The sequence below is a fragment of the Protopterus annectens genome, chromosome 4.part0 (assembly GCF_019279795.1).
Source record: "Protopterus annectens isolate FY-2018-M chromosome 4.part0, PAN1.0, whole genome shotgun sequence".
Classification (NCBI taxonomy): domain Eukaryota; kingdom Metazoa; phylum Chordata; order Ceratodontiformes; family Protopteridae; genus Protopterus; species Protopterus annectens.
Window position 1 is genome coordinate 598130554 of NC_056733.1, and position 17695 is coordinate 598148248.

The 17695-nt window shown below is 40.9% G+C and overlaps 1 protein-coding gene across 8 annotated transcripts in view; it reads left to right on the forward strand.

The window, feature by feature from the left end:
* The window catches only part of NCOR2 (nuclear receptor corepressor 2), a 3277114-nt gene that overhangs the window by 2760349 nt on the left and 499070 nt on the right, over nt 1-17695 (forward strand). For all 8 annotated transcript variants that reach the window (XM_044068530.1, XM_044068534.1, XM_044068533.1 and 5 more), the window contains one exon: nt 7430-7603. In XM_044068530.1, coding sequence (XP_043924465.1) covers nt 7430-7603 — 174 coding nt within the window. The remainder of the gene's footprint in view (nt 1-7429; nt 7604-17695) is intronic.

Genomic DNA, 17695 nt, shown 5'->3' on the forward strand with positions numbered 1-17695 from the left:
AAGAGTAAACAAATTTCGATCCCTATTAGTCAGTGGCGGTGATAATAGCGTACATATAGTTAGAAAAGATGTGGGGAGCAAAATTAATTTTGAAATAGAAGTGGTGCTAAAGTTTGGTATGGAATCTTAATTTGGTGAAGAATGTCATGAGGAGAATTTGGAGTATTTTCAAGTCTGATGATGACTTGGTGGCATTGTTGGTCAAAATCCTTTATTTGTGTATAAAAGGGCCAGGAATCTTAAGGTTACTTTTGAGAAAAGGGACCAGAAGGAAGATAAAGATTCATAGGTTCATAGGATGATACTAGGCTATTGGGCCGGAGACACTTATAAGCCTGGCCAAGAATTTCTCCCATGTTCCCTCAAAGTCAGTACCTGTTTCCCCCTGTCCAGCAGGGACACAGGTGGGATCCCAGGGGTATATTTTCCGTTTCCCGTCCAGTCGTCCAGGTTCCTGCTAAAGAGGGCTAGAGAAATACTCTGCTTAACATGGAGAGGGAGTCTATTCCACAGACGGGGGAGTCTTTGGAACACAAATCTATCCCACCAACAAGTTCTATTAATATCACAGACCAGGTTAAGAACTTGCATGCAGGTTGCACAAGTGGAATTTGTCTTACGGATATGCAGCAACTCCATCAAGGCTGGGTCTGAAATGGCCTTTTATGCCAGACACAGATCACCTCTGAGCAGTCTGTATGAGACTGAGAAGAGGGACAGGGCTTTTAGCCTATCTGTATAGGATAAAATGTTGAAAGTACTGTATAGCTGCCAGCGTAGAAGTAAGAGAATAAGCAACTGGTAAGAAAATGAACCACTCCACCACGGCTGTAAAACGTCAGTTAAAATCCTTTATTCATGTTAAAATCCTTGTTTGTTGTATGAACATAAAAATATACTAGTAAACGATGAGACTCCAAAAAATTCTTCCCAAAGATAAGCACTTTCGGCTATGCCTTCTTCAGGTCATATCAAACTTGGAACTCAGTTTTATTCATATAAGCAAACAACCAATCAAAACTCACAAAGGCCACCAACGCCCTTTATTTCACATCCAGTGAATCCATTCAATTAACATACACCTTTCTTTCAGCCAATCCTAATCTGTCTACCTTTTAGGATAGGTTTCAGTGAAACCACAGTGTTAAGCCTTGGTGGGCGGTCTGCCCTTGAATTAATTGTTCACTTAATTTCATTGGATTCAGTGAGGTTTTTTTATATCATCTCTTCTAATCCCTACAAAGGTGCTCTCCACTGCTTCACTGCTTTAAAAACAAAGGTATGAGTAGGAAAAGTTGCAATGTTACATGCCAAAGCATTATGTTGGTCTTTATCTCGTATGTACCTTTGATGTCTCAAAATTCTATTCTTCAGCATCTGATCATTTTTTTTATCTACATAATATGCAGGACAATGCCTGCAGGTTGCCAGGTAAACAACATGCTGTGTTCGACAAGTAGCTCTGCACAAAAAATGATATTCCACCCCTGTTACAGGGTGAATAAAAACATTGCCAGAGTCTATAAAATTACAGGCGGAGCAGTGGCCACAGCGATAAGTACCTACTTTATTCATAACTCTTTCCTTCGAGTGACCATCTTTATGGCATAACAAGTCTTTTCAAATTCTTCCTGTTTTTAAAAGAGAACTTTGGCTCGTTAATACAAAAGTTAACAAGGGATGTCCTGGATTTCAAACAGGGTCACATCTTTGAATGGCCCAGAGAGGAACAAACCGTTCTTAATCACAAACGAAATTAGCTAAAGAACAAAGACAAAAGTGTCTAAAAAAAGAAATAGACAAATCTCTTGTGCCAGAAACAGGTCAGAGACCAGGTAGAGAAGGGGGGGGGGGGGCAAGTATATCTGAAAATGTGAGAGCGGAAAATAGAAATTTCCATACCTCTGATTTTTCATTGGTTGAGGAAAATGCCTTATCAGCGAATACGGGAAATAAACCTAAACAAGGAGTGATACATGGTCCTATTTCACAGTGATTACCAATTTTTTTGAGACAAGATTGGCCCAGGAATCCTAGGACTATGAGTCAGAAGAGGAAAAGGAAGAAGACAATACAGTGAACGAACCAACTTTGGTTAACATCTCAGGTCACATATTAAGTCACGAGCAAATCAGTTTGTTAAACAAGGGTTTAACATTTATTCCCTCACTTCTCATCCGATTTGAGTGAGTTTGTGCTGGATGCTAAGTGTTTTGGAAGAAATGTGACACTCAAAAGTATTTTTGAGAACCAAGTAGGGCAATTTATAAAATATAAGAATCCAAGTGAATTTGTTCCCATCAACCTTCCAGCAGTTGATCTTTTCATTCGTTTGTATGAGAATGAATTGGAGAAATTTAGACAGGGACCCTTGAAAGTGAAACATTTCCACAATATTACTAAGGATGAGCGGCACAGGGACCCTTGAAAGTGAAACATTTCCACAATATTACTAAGGATGAGCGCCAAGCCCTATTGGAACTTCAAAAGATGGAGGATCTAACACAGAAACCATCTGACAAAGGTGGTGCAATAGTAGCTACGAGTTCAGAATGGTATCAAAATAAGATGAAGTGTCCACTGAGCGATAGCAACACCTATCAGGAGATTAGCCCTATGGAACTAGAGAGAATGCTAAAAAAAGTCACTGGAAATTTAAATGATACGTTGTTAGAAGGAAGACTTGAGCAAGAATTATTTGACTTCTTTGACAGTCGCCAACAAACTATATCCTCCATTAGCCGTCTCCCAAAGGTAAACAAGTGCATGATAGAGCCACCTCTGCACCCCATTGTTGCTGGAAGAGGTTGGATCATGGAGCCCCTATCCATTTTTGTTGAGAAAGAACTGAGGGACCTGACTGTACCATCAGAGTATTACATGATACAGGCCATTTCCTGATGGATTTAAAGTCAAGCATACAACGTTTATGTGATTATTCCAACATCATGTTGGTGACAATGGATATAAGTAGCCTTTTCAACTTCTATCTGAAATGATTATGGGATAGAAGCAATAAGAAAAATAGGGACCAGAGAGTTGACTAGCAAGAAAACTGAGTTGATTTGTCTCCTATTGGAGACAAACATTTTCACATATGGTGACATAACATATTGGCAAAAGTGGGGGATTGTCATGGCACCCCCTGTGCAAATAGTTACTCTAATTTAGTTTTGTTTGAGCTGGAAAATGAGAATGTGTTCTGTCCTGACAATCCATGGATGAGAAACATACTTTACTATGGACATTTTGTGGATGACCTCTTCCTTTTATGGAAGGGGAACGAAGATGAGTTTCGAGCATTCCTGGGGTACTTTAATCAAACTACCAACTTTCTCATTTTTACTGTCCAATGTTCCCCTGTAAGCATAGAGGTTTTGGATGTAAAGATCACTTTGGATAAAGATAAAGGTGTGGACACTACTATTCATAGAAAAGAAACTTGGAGAAACCATTATTTACATAAGAATAGCATGCATCCAAGGCATGTTACTAAGAATGTTATGGAAAATGAGATTACCTGAGTGTTCAGACTATGCACTAAAGAAATGGATTATATGAAAGAAAGAATCTAGGATGTCATTTGTGGAAGAGGGGTTACAACAAGCAGGATATTTACATGAGTGAAGAGAGAGCTGCTGCACTGAGAGGGGATAAAGGGAAACCGTATTATCAGATGACCACACCTACTCATGAAAATCCAAGAAGGCAAAATACTAATGAAAGTAACCAGATGCATTTTACACTAACATTCTCCAATGACAATAAAGCAGTATGAAATATTAAGAAACACTGGCCAGTCTTAACTCAAGATGAGAGAATATGAAAGATAGTAGGAAACGAGCCAAAGTTCTCTTTTAAAAATTAGAAGAATTTGAAAAGACTGTTATGCCATAAAGACTGTCACTCGAAGGAAAGAGTTATGAATAAAGTAGGTACTTATCGGTGTGGCCACTGTTCCGCCTGCAATTTTATAGACTCTGGCAATGTTTTTATTCACCCTGTAACAGGAGTGGAATATCATTTTTCATGCAGAGCTACTTGTCGAATACAGCATGTTGTTTACCTAGCAACCTGCAGGCATTGTCCTGCATATTATGTAGGTAAAACTGATCAGATGCTGAAGAATAGAATTTTGAGACACCAGAGGGACATACGAGATAAAGACCAACATAATGCTTTGGCATGTCACATTGTGGCTTTTCTTACTCACGGCTTTGTTTTTAAAGCAGTGGAGAGCACCTTTGTAGGGATTAGAAGAGGTAATATTAAAAACCTCACTGAATCCAATGAAGTTTAGTGGATAATTAATTTAAGGGCAGACCACCCACCAGGACTTAATACTGTGGTTCCACTGAAACCTATCCTAAAAGGTAGACAGATTAGGATTGGCTGAAAGAAGCATGTATGTTAATTGAGTGGATCCATTGGATGTGAAATAAAGGGCGTTGGTGGCTTTTGTGAGTTTTGATTGGTTGTTTGTTTATATGAATGAAACTGAGTTCCAAGTTTGATATGACCTGAAGAAGGCATAGCCGAAAGTGCTTATCTCTGGGAAGAATTTTTTGAAGTCTCATCATTTACTAGTATATTTTTATGTTCCTACAACAAACAAGGATTTTAACTTGAATAAAGGATTTTAACTGATGGTTAACAGCCGTGGTGGAGTGGTTCATTTTCTTACCACCATCTGTATAGGATAGGTGTTTGAGACCCTGGATTTTCCTGGTCAGGAACCTCTGTGGTCTCTCCAATTGCTGCATGTGGTTGGCAAGGTACATGCCGAAGGAGGCACTGTACTCTATATTGGGTCTGATAAGGGAGGAGTATAGCAATGTTATGACCTCCTTGTTCTTGGATGAAATACCTTTATTCATGAGGTGGGCCATGTGGAAAGCCTTCCATAAAGTGGAGGCAACGTGGTGGTGAAAAGTCAGATTGCTATCAAACTGGGTGCCCAAGTCCCTGACGACTGATTGCATGCTTAGTACATTGCTATTAATGTGGCAATTAGTGGGGATTACATTTTCCCCAAAGGGGATAATGATGCATTTCTTGGCATTCAGTTTGAGGTCATGCTTCTGGCACCAGTCATTAGTTTGAGTAAGGCCCTCTTGGAGGATGTTCACATCACTAGCGGAATTTAAGACAGCACCCAGCTTGCAGTCATCTGCAAACTTGGTCAGCCACAGACCACTGGTTTTGGCTTGCACCTCACAAAAGTATATCCCAAACAGTAGAGGCCTCAAGACCAATCCTTGGAGTACACCGTGCATTATGGGTCTACTACTAGAGGTAGCTTCCCTAACTTTGACTGAGTGGGTTCTGTCAGTGAGCCAGTTAGCTACCCATCTCGTAACATACGGGTTGATGCCTAGCTGGGAGAGTTTATCTATTATGCCCAAGTGGGGAATACTGTCAAAGGCTTTGGCTAGGTCAAGGTAGCCGGTGTGCACCATCTTCCCTTTGTCCATGGCTTTGGTGATTGTTTCAAAGAAGTTGGCCAAGTAAACGGGCATGATCTCCCTTTGACAAAACCAAACTGTGTGGGGTCAAGCTTTTGGAGGTTGCCAATGTCCTTGTTTATAAGGTCCACGATAATGCGTTCCATGGCCTTGCAGATCAGGATAGTTAGGCTGATGGGCCTATAATTGCCTGGGTCAGTGGATGCTCTACCATTGTGTAGAGGGATGGCAGTGGCTGTCCATCATTCAGCTGGGATGAAGCCGGTGCTCAGGCTTTGGTTGTGTAGGGTGTCTAATGGAGCTGAGAGCTCATGCCTGAGTTCATGTAGGATACAGCCATGGATGTTATCGGGTCCCTTGGAGACTGTATTTTTTTTTGCCTTTGAGAGGGCATTAAGGACCTGCTCCCTGGTGATGCGGGGGAGGGAAGAAGTCATCACTGCCAAGTCTTGAACCCTAGACCCTGTGCACTAGAGTCACAGCAGGGTACCACTACACCAAATGATTGTCAGTTTGGTCAAACATTTGGCACTAACAAATGTGGGAAATGTAACTAATGGCAGTATATTTTTTGGTTGATCATATATCCATCAAGTACGGGGGAACATTTTTCAAATTAACTTGGCCAGCCAACCATGGCACATGCAAGGTATTTTATGCTGCTCTGTGCCAGATTTAGAATTCTTTTTATTTACATATGACAGAGTGCTGCCTGAGGAAAAGAATATACATGCGTTATTATTATATCAGTTGAAAAAAATACCAACAATGCATTATACAGGCTTGTGTTGGTTATATACTTAGAAAGTTTAATTTTAGATTTGAACGTCTGGATAGAAATCTGAAGGGTGGGCCCTGTGAAACAAGAATTAAATACAAAGAATCATTGTGGCAGTTGAAACTAAATGCAACAGTGTTACCAGGGCTTAACGAACACATCTCATTAAATAACGCTTTGAAACCATGTGCTGGTAAACTTTTGTGGGGCACTATATATTTATAATATATGGGTGAATTAAGTTTTATGATTGTTATACTTAGAGCATTTATTTATAGCACTGTATACCCAATATTTATGTGATATTTTATGAAATATTTTATTTTCAGTTTTTATAGTTGATGGAGTTTTTACAAAGTTGGTAATATGGATACGTTTCTATTTCCACATATGTATACATACTGCACTTTTTGACTTCTAAATATCTGTATAATATTTACTATAACAACTATACCATTCATAATATATTACAGTTAATCTGGTCAGACAGCAGGCTGTGAGAGTCACAGTGGCATACTAACACAGTATGTTGTGTTTTATACAGTGGCACACAGGACTTTATTTATAATGGAACTTGCAGCAAACTGATGTATATTTTCTACAATTCTTTAATAATTTTTAATATTTTCAATGCATTATGTATCATGGGCATTCACAGTGATTGAGACTTTAGATTAGCAGCATGTCATTTTCATTATTCAAATTTTTTTAGTGTTCACTATTATGTTTATTACAATTAGTCTATTTTGACAAGTAATTTGAACAAAATGTATTCATTGTGTTGTGTGTGGGTTGGAAGTAGTTCTGATGAAGTCCTTGGTTAAAGACCGAAAGGGCCTAACTAAAGTGATTAAAACTAGTTTTTATTATTATTTTCTTACTGGTGTATGATTTTGGACCTTATCCTGTGTTTCTGTGTGATATGGAGTTCATAATATCCAGTGAACCTACAAAGGTGCTGATACAACAAATAGCAAGTGAAGATAGCTTATTGCAGAAAACTACAGAAAATGTGTACAGCCATAGTATCTGCACACTGAATACTAGTATTTCATGTAGAACTGGCTCCTACAACCACCTTTTTCCAATAGATGACAGAGAAAATACATTTTCAGTGTTTTGCAGACAAAATCTAGCTTGACTCTGATTGCTGTATTATTTTTTTTTGTCTGTCTTTCTTGTTTAGATAAACCACAAGCCATGTCTCCAGTTGCAGATGGAAAAAAAGAAAGCATCGAACAGGACATGAAACCCTGTATGTCACCCTGGTCAACACCTTCCCCATTTCATGTGTCAACTAAGGACATGATTAAAGGGTTCCCACAGGCAGAATCTCACATGTACCTGTTTCCTGCAGCAGGTGAGGTGGACGTGCAGCACCTGTTTACAGTGTTGGACTGTGTGCAACTTTTGCGAATTGAGAACTTTAATTTAGATAGAATTTTTTGTTTCCTTTAACAAAAGGGAGAGGACAAAGACAATATTTTTCTTTGTAGCTTGCACCTTTTAATTATGTAAGTTTAGATGTTCTTTGTGTTTCACTGTTACAGTCATCACATTTGGGTTATCTGCTTGCAGTAGCCCTCATTCGGCCTGATTATCAAAGTCTTGGGTCTTGCATCGATTGCTGTCTCATCTTCCATGACGTCAGGTAGTCAGGGGTATAAAGCATGCAGCCGACACCATTACATCAGTCTTTTTTGCCATGCAGTGCCCAACGCAGAAGCAGTTTGCAAGTGCCGGACGGCCGACCCCTGAAATTTTCATTTTCGAGTTTCAGAACTGAAGTCTTCAACTAAAGCTAAGTACCCCATTGGGGAAATTTTACTTGCTTCTCACCGATGTCAGTAAACGTCACTAATTGTATTTCTTGTGGCAAGCAAATACCTCATAAAGATTTTCATTTTTACTATATACCTTGCCTAGGCCCTGACAACGAAATACCTCGCTGTCGGTTTTGTGCCTTATTTAAACAATGAACTATTCATCGTCTATATATTTACACTTCTAAATATTTTGGTACTTGGTTCAATTATCCAGATATGTCTTCGGTTAGCCATCCGACTACCGACATTCCGAAAAAACGCAAAGATAAAGACAGAGACAGGCCGCCTAGGTCCAAAGCTGCCGACGACGCTTCTCCTAAGCCAGTCGCCAGTTCGCCGGTACTCAGGCGCTTTCGCAGCCCCTGATACCCGCTACTTCAGATTCGCAGGCCTCTACTGAGACCTATTTCGAAGTCCGGTATGCCGTGAGATGCTTCAACTGTGGAACCTGTGGATGTCTCTACCTTGGATGGGTCCAGAGTTGCTGTGGGGGCACCGGATTCTGAGGGTGTATTTAGGCCTACTGACTTGCATATTAAACCGATGCCATCTTCTTCTTCAAGGTCTAAAACTCGAACTATGCCTAGAAAACCGACGCCCAGACCGCATGGTCAGGCCTCTATGCCTAAAAAACAAATGATAGGAATGGCTGAAGACCTTATTACTTTAATCAGGGGAAGCCAACCTTCCCCCTCTAAGAGACCTAGGACTGAATTTGCTTATGATACTTCTGATCAGGATTCTGAAATGTCTGTTTCCTCTGATGACCAGGACCCTTATCTACCTATGAGGATTCTGATGCAGAGGATTTTTTTCCCTTTGCTTCCTCTCCAGAGTATTTTTCTTTTGGTGAAATCTTGCATACTCTCAGGGAGCATTTTCGCTTGGAAAGCCAGGATTACTCTGTTTCTAAAAAGAGGCTTAGGGATTTCTTACTCCTGCCCCAGCACAGGCCTTTAGCTATCCCCCCTGTACTAGACATTGTTGATGATGCCTTCTCGGAATCTAGCTTTGCCCATGACTCTCTACCTCCTGCTCCCAGAAAACCTGATAAATATTACAGGGTTCCTGACTCTCACAAGTTCCTTTTTTAAACATCCTACTGCGGATCCTGAGACTGTTTCACAGGGACCCAAGGGCATTAAGGCTACTACTGCCAAAAACCCTACCCCCTCTGATAGAGATTCCAGGGCGCTGGATAGATGGGGTAAGAAGGTATACACTTCTACAACCTTGGCTATTAGGGCCTTAAACTGCCAATTTCATATGTTAAAGTATCAACAGCATGTTATTGGATTGCTTAAACAGAAAATGATGTTGATTCCTGACTGTGCTGAAAATAAGGACTTACAGGATTTAATGCATTCTGCTAAACAAGTTGGAAAACATACTTTGCAATGAGGTTTTGATTCACTAAAGGCATCTTGCAGGGCTGCTGTCACTGGGTCTGTACTTAGAAGGCATGCTTGGCTTAAGGAGCAATCTTTGCCAGATCATGTTAAAGCTAAATTGCTGGATGCTCCCTTTAATCAGGACCACCTGTTTGGCAACAAAGCAGAAGTAGTACTTAAAAAGATAGAGGAAAAAGCTAAATCTATGCAAACTGTTAATGATTTCCCACAAGTACAGCCTCCAAGATTTAGTAGCCATTGGCCCTCCAAGAATTGGTCCTTTCCTGCCTCTTCCAGGCTTTCTCAGCCCAAACCAAGAACCAGCAGAACACCCAGGCTTCAGTCCCAGGGTACTCACAGGGCTAAGCAATGGGGGGGCTCCCACTTCCAAATCAGGGAGTAGTAAGACCCCCCCCCCCCCCATGGTAAACTGTTTCAATGACTTAACTTTAAAACTTCTAAGCCCTTCTCAACTGATTGCCCCTTTAAGATTGCTCTGCAGGCAAAAAACTGGGAACTCATTACCCAGGACAAATGAGTTTTAAATATAGTCTCCTAAGGATACAGATTTCACTTCCACATGTTACCAACCCCAAATGGTTGGCCAAATCTACCCCCAAATAAGTGGGCAGAGGCTCAAAAGCAAGTACTCTCTTTCTTAAGAATAAGGGCTATTCAACCTGTACCAGAAGAGGAAAAGGGATAAGGTTTCTACTCAAGACGTTTCCTGGTACCCAGAAAAGACAACTCATGGCGTCCTATCCTGGACCTTTCCATCCTAAACACCTTTTTGGTGATCCCAAAATTCAAGATGTTAACCCTTCACCAGTTGCTTCCTATGCTAGGCTGATTGGCAACACTGGATCTAAAGGAAGCCTACCTGCACATCCCAGTCAGGGAATCTTGCAGAAGGTACCTAAGCTTCAAAGCAGGCTACATGCATTATCAGTTCTCTGCACTGACCTTTGGCTTATCTACTGCCCCCAGGGTATTCACAAAGTGCCTAGCTCCAGTCATTGCTTTTTGCAGGCAAAGAAATATTCAAATATACCCATACCTGAACGATTGTCTAATTCAAGCAGAAAGCCAGGACATACTTTTGAATCATCTGGCATTTGTACAAAAGATGCTAATTTGTCTGAGGTACACCATAAACGAAAATAAATCACATCTTGTACCCTGTCAGCAGATTATATTCCTGGGAGCAAGCTTGAACACAACTTCCCAGATGGCTTTCCTCACGCCAGAGAAACACATTCATTTGACAACTTACTTCAAACTAATGGCCACAAAAACCCTGTTATCTTCAAGGCAAATACTGCAAGCCTTGGGGTTCATGGCTACCTACATTCTCCTAATTCCATATCCAAGACTGCATATGAGGAAACTGTAATGGTATCTAAAAAGCCTATGGTGTCAGCATTCTCAGGATCTAGAAGCAATGATTCCTATCATACCTTGTCTACAGTTAGAGTTCCTTTGGTGGGCAGAGGCCTGCCACCAAAACAAAGGACTACCATTCACTCTACCCCCTGCCGCGCAAACCCTAACAACAGACGCATCAGACTATGTATGGGGGGCTCATCTGCAGGTTAGTGCATTCAGGGCAAATGGAACCTAAGTCAAATACACCTGCATATCAATCAAAAAAGAAATGTTAGCTGTACAGAATGCTCTGACAGCCTTCAAGGACCACATTCTTCCAGGACAATTAATAGTAAAGACAGACACCACCACTGTTATGTGGTACATAAACAAGCAGGGGGGTGCCCATTCATACCCCCTCTGCAGACTAGCCATGGCTCTGTGGAACACAGCCTTGCGCTACCAAGTGCATCTACAGGCTCAGTTCCTTTCAGGAAAGCTAAATACACTGGCAGACGAACTAAGCAGAAATCTCATGGACCCACATGAGTGGAAACTGGAACAAAAGATTTTCAACATGTTGCTAAAGAAATGGGGGAACCCACATATAGTTCCCCCCAGAACTATCAATTGGACAAATTCTGCACAAGGACTGTCCACAACCAAGCTTGAAAAGTGGATGCCCTGTCCTTCAACTGGAAAAATCTATCAGTTTATGCTTTTTCTCCTCTGCCTCTCCTCTCCAAAGTACTACTAAAGATCAAACAGGACAAACCAAGGACGATACTGATTGCACCAGACTAGCTACGCCAACACTGGTATCCCCTCTTGCACAGTGTGTCACTGCTGACTCCATGGTACCTGCCTCAGACCCCTACCCTGCTGTCCCAGCAGGAGGGCCAGATTCTGCATCCTCAGGTTCAAACCCTGAACCTGGTAGCCTGACTAATTACCTAATCTCTCTGTTACCATCCCTCAGTAAACAAGTGTTGGATGTCATTTTGTAGGCAAGGAGGCCTAGCACTAGAAAATCCTATGCTGAAAAATGGAAAAGATTCTGTTCCTGGAACCAAATCAAGGGATGGGCACAGCAGTGCCCAATTTACCTCAGATTATTCAATACTTAACTGAGATGCTTCACAAGGGCCTTTCTTTTTCCACCATCAAAATTCATGCCTCAGCCATTTCAGCCCATTACAGCACAGAACCATCCCTCTTCTCTCATCCACTGCTCAAGCAGTTCCTCAGAGAAGCCAAAAACTTAAGACCACCCATGAGAGCCCCTACTCCAGGCTGGGACCTTAACTTTGTATTGGAAAAACTCACTCTGCCTCCTTTTGAGTCAGTTACAAGTGCAGTTAAATTCCTTTCTTGGAAAACAGCCTTCCTCTTAGCAATCACTTCAGCATATTTAAAAATTCTTCCATGGAAAACAGCTTTCCTTTTGGCAATCACTTCTGTAAGAAGGGTATCTGAATTACAGGCCCTTATGGCAGTGGAACCTTTCAGCATCTTTCATGTGGACAGGGTGTCCCTGAGAACCAGTCCCTCCTTCATGCCCAAGGCAGTATCCAGTGTGCCTCTTAATCAGTCCATTCATTTGCCAACCTTCTTTCCTAATCCACAGAACAAAGGGGAATGGATACTGCACTCCTTAGATGTGCACAGACAACTTAGGTTTTACTTGGCCAGGACTAAACCTCAAAGGAAACCTGAACAACTGCTGGTGGCATTTGCTGCAGGGGCAGAGAGGAAGGCCATTTCAAAGCAAACCATTTCTAAATGGATAGGCCATTGCATTCATTTCTGTTGTAAGCACCATGGAAAACGTACCCCACAGGGGATAAGACCACACTCAACCAGGGCTGCATCTACCTCTACAGCCTTTCTCAGAGGTGTCCCTACCAGGGGCATCCTAGAAGCTGCTACCTGGAGTTCTGTACATAGTTTCTCTAAGTCCAGAGCTGGCTTTGCCACTGCAGTCTTGCAGGGCGTTATAGCTGGTTGTAATGCTATCTAAATTCCTCCTCCCATCCTTAGCTTTGGGAATCTACCCAAATGTGATGACTGCAACATTGAAACATGAAGAACATTGTACAGTTGTGTACACTTACCATAAATGTAGATGTTAGAGTGTATTCACTGTTGCAGTCCTGGCTACCCTCCCTCCATCCCCTCACACTTCTTCTGGCTATACCTCTATTCTCCTTTACTATACTTAAAAGCTTTTTGGTGTATTTGTTTTTTTGTTGGAGGTATAACCTTGCATATATGTAATTAATTGCTTCCCATTAAGGGGGCACCTGACATCTAGGGCAAGAAAAACTGATGTAATGGCGTCGGCTGCATGCTTTATACCCCTGCCTACCTGATGTCATGGAAGATGAAACAGCAACCGACGCAGGACCCAAGACTTTGATAATCAGGCCAACTGAGGGCTACTGCAAGCAGATACCCCAAATATGATGACTGCAACAGTGAATACACTCGAACATCTACATTTATGATAAGTGTACACAACTGTACTTTCTCTCCACAGCACTTTGACTTTTAAATCGTTATAATTTGTTTTTGGACTTGTTCCTGTGTTAGACCTGTATTATATTATTTAGGTGTGTTCAACTCAGAAGGCATCCAGACATCACTCTTTCTTCTTGTTTACTGCTCTTGTTTCATTTTGGTTAGCCTGCTGGCTAACATAACTAACTTAAGAGGTACACAGTAGCATTAAAGTCAGCATATTGCCAGAGTCACATTTACATGTGCAGATTTTATTCCATTTCTAGTATAATTAGCAATATGCAAGTCAGACAGAGAGGTCTGAGCCAAAAACTGTTGCTGCCTGCCAGAATACTGAATTGCATTTTGGAATGAGTTCTGTCAGTGATGTCTCTGATGAGGGAGAGAGAAGATGGAACCCACAATGGAACTTCAGGTGTCAAGATGCTTTCCATTCTTAACGATTGAGAGTATTCTGAAGAACCATCTTATGACCGATGGAGAGTCCTGTTAGAACTCAAGTCTTGTGAGTCATTAACACTAACACCACCTCTGTGCACCTAACGTTTGTGGTAATAGTTTAAAGCTAATTTAGGTTTTGAAGTGTGTATGTATGTGTGTGTATATATATATATATATATATATATATATATGTATGTATGTATACAGACAGAGAGAGCGATCTGTGTATACATACATACATGCATACAGAGGCAAACAGAGAGAACATCATACCACCTTGAGTGAGACATGTGAACGTTTGTAATTTGGATTAAACAAAATAAATAACATTGTGCTTTTGTTTTTTTTTTTTGTTTTTTTTGTTTTTGTGTGTGGTTATTTTAAGCAACAAGATGCACTGTGGTATTTAGAACTGTTTTCTAAATACCAAAAAATTATATTGCAGTTGCTTAAGTATAGAGAAGGAACAGTTAACATCTGATGGCACATGGCTCAATGTGTTACTTGCTAGACCACACACACTACCTTTACCACCTCCAAGTACATTTTTTTTAAGTTCATGTACTTAACTGCAGCAGTTTATTGTGATTGTTTCCCTCACGCTGTAAATACTGGGATGCTCTATGATTTTGTTGTACTAGATAAGTTTGAATGGAGGATAATGAATAGTGTGTTTCCCAAAAATATCACTTAAAATTTGCTTGCCAGTCAAACACAGTTGAGGTATCATGGAAGATGTATTTTATTTAATAACTGGCTAAGTCCACTGGACAAACTGTCCATTTTCAGGGGTGACCCGGGAGCACTTTCTAGTTAAGCAACTTGTTCAGAGTCGTCAAATAGAGTTAAAAGGAATCAGACCTTTTACTCTTGAGTACAGGAAGCAGGTTTGTTAACAGCCCATTGAATGTGTACCACTTCGAAATATGACCAGTACAGTTCTTTTTGGCATGATGTAGTTTTTGGTAGTTCATTGGTAGGATTACAACATCTCATAGGCCATCTGATATCCCACCTTTCCCAGAAGGGGATACCATTTAGCAGAATTCAGGGTCATATTTGGGGACCAGTAATTTTTTTGCAGCCCTTCTAATGTGTGTGTAACTCTGTTTACCATTTTGTTATACACAAATCATTTAAGTGTAGATAGTTTATGACCTTCCTGTATCAAATGAAGTGGGTGTTTTTAGCTGCAAAATTGTGGTGAAGATCTATGACTGATACCGCTTCCTTGGTCAATAAAACTGCAGTGTGCTGGGCCAGAACAATACTTTATGGACTCAGGGCAATCACATGTCCTGTGACAGTCCTTGCTTAAAAAAAAGCAAATTATATTATTTTGACATGAATTTCATGTTTTTATTAATGCTAAATAAAGAGCTCCAGCAGCAGGCCCTTTTATGACAGAAGTGTTTGAAAATAATTCAGAAGTGTAGGTTTTGTTGAGGTGATGGGCTGTGGAACAGGAACCAGAGTATTTGCATTATTTAAATGCAAAATGGAAACAAATGGAAATAACATCAAGAGCCTGAATGTTAAATATCAAAAAAAGCATTCCGATTAGGTAAAGCTACATTTACTTACTGGAAATAAGATGTGTGTTTTGTTTACTTTCTTTGGACCTTTCGTTGGACCTTGCATGAAAAGAGAAAACTGACTACAAGAGCCCTCATAATCAATGCATGAAAAAGTGTGCATCACTGTAACCGTGAAATGTAATCTCAGTTATTAGCTACACTCTAAATCGTTTTTTTTTTTTTTTTTTTATGGATTACATAGGATTTGTGAAAGAGAGTCATCTTAGTGACTGCATAAGAAGAGTGCTAATTGTTATTTAGAAATCCCGCGCTTTACTGGGACTGCCTTTTCAATTAAAAGACATTATTAGAAATGCTGTCCAAGGAATGATTGCCTTTAATATTTATGTTAGATGATTATGCTGTGCACCAGAGTTATGACCTAGCATACTTTTTAATAATAAGCGGGTTCACTGTCAACATGGCCAAGTCATCTATCCCTTACCTGTTATCTTGGGACATATGACAGGTCCTAAGAAAGCTGATTTTGGCAGTACTGCATTGGTTCAAAGTCCCAGAAACATTGGTAGAATTAGTGCAGGCTATGTACAAGGACCGAATCACCCAAATACGAACAGTGTTTGGGCTCACAGAGGGGTTCCCAGTGGGGAGTGGATGTACACCTAGGTTCAGCTCTGAGCCCACTGCTGTTCATACTGTTGGTGGACTACATTAGCAAACAGGTCAGAGGGGATGGATCGACTCTGTATGCAGACGATGTGCCATTACAGGTAGACTCTGAACAAAAACATCAGCAAAGGATAAGTGAATGGAATGCAAAACTCAAGGTGCATGTGATGAAACTAAGTACATGTAAGACAGTGGTAATGGTGGCAAATTGGGGAAATGAGAAGAAGCTGAAAATTGAGCTAGAAGGGAAGGTAGTGGAAGAGGTTAATACCTTTAATTGTCTGGTTGGGGTGGTTGAGGAGAAGGGAAGTCTGAATGAAGAGGTCAAAGGTAGAATCAGAGGGGCTACAGCCAACTGGCATAGGGTGTCAGATGTAGTGTATGACAGAAGAATGCCAAAAAAGCTGAAAAGTATGGTGTACCAAACAGTGGTGCGACCTGTACTACTGTATGGTACAGAAACCTAGGCAGTAAGGGCAGAGCAGATGAGAAAGCTAGAGGTGATGGAAATGAAGCGTCTGAGAAGGGTGGTAGGTGCACATTTTGTGGGACAGACAAAGAAATGAGGACATAAGAGCAGAAGCCAAAGTAGTTCCAATTGCAGAAAAGATCAAAGTGAACAGGTTATGGTGGTTCAGGCACATATGCAGAAAAGCAGAAGGCAGTCCGGTGAAGAAGATTTGGGACAGACAGGAAGAAGGGAAGAGGTGGATGGCCTCCAGCAGAGGTGGCTGAATTGTGTGAGAGAAGATCTGCAGCAGTCAAGTGTGTGTGTGTGTGTGCGTGTGTGTGCGTGTGCGTGTGTGTGTGTGTGTGTGTTGAAGAAGGCAGGAGGGTGGCATTGAATCAAGAGAGATGGCGACAGTTATCACAACACCCAAGCCCCATGTAGAAAATGGGGAAAAAGGCGGATGAAGATGATGATGTGCTCTCTGTCCTGTGTGATATTCAACTTAGATTGCTGTTGCAATAGCCTAAGCTATTTGGGCCCTATCTCCACTGACTGACGAGCTTTTCAAAGCTAAAGAGTGCCTTACAAACACACTAACTGTCCGGCGCTAGATGGTAGCTCCATATAAAAGGACAGTTAGAGAGCCAAAATATTCAGAACTTTCTTACTGCCAAAGTGCGCTCCTTTGCTTGGACCCATGGAACTGTCATTCAGCTAGTGATCCTCCAAGGCTGGACAGATAACTTCCTTGTTGGGAAAACTTTTCATTTTTTTTTTTTTAGGAAAATTGTGTTTTTTTTTTTTTTTACTGTAATGTTATGTTTACTAAGAAACTGAATGCGTTTGGACTGAATTTGCATTTCTAAGGGAGTTTTGATGTGTAAATGTGTTTGTAAACCTTTTGTGTAAAACATTCTGTTTTTTTACTAAACTTTCCTGTCCATTTTGTAGGTTTGTGTGCCAGAGAAAGGCTGTTGTGCTTTTGGGAGACCATCAGTGATACCGCAGAACCACTAGTTCTGTAGTTAGCATTTGCTGATTTGTTTAGGCATTGCTATCTGCTTTTGAGGTTTCATTGTTGGCATATCCTATGGAGCAGCTACCTATTTCTGTAGTTTTTACCTTCTCCTGTCCTAAATAAAAAGAAAGTTGCCAAAGAGTCTTTGGGTTGAAGGCCATTTGGTATTGTGCCTCAGCCAACACCGGTACCATCCACATAAAACAAGTCAGAATATGTAAAATTAATCCTGT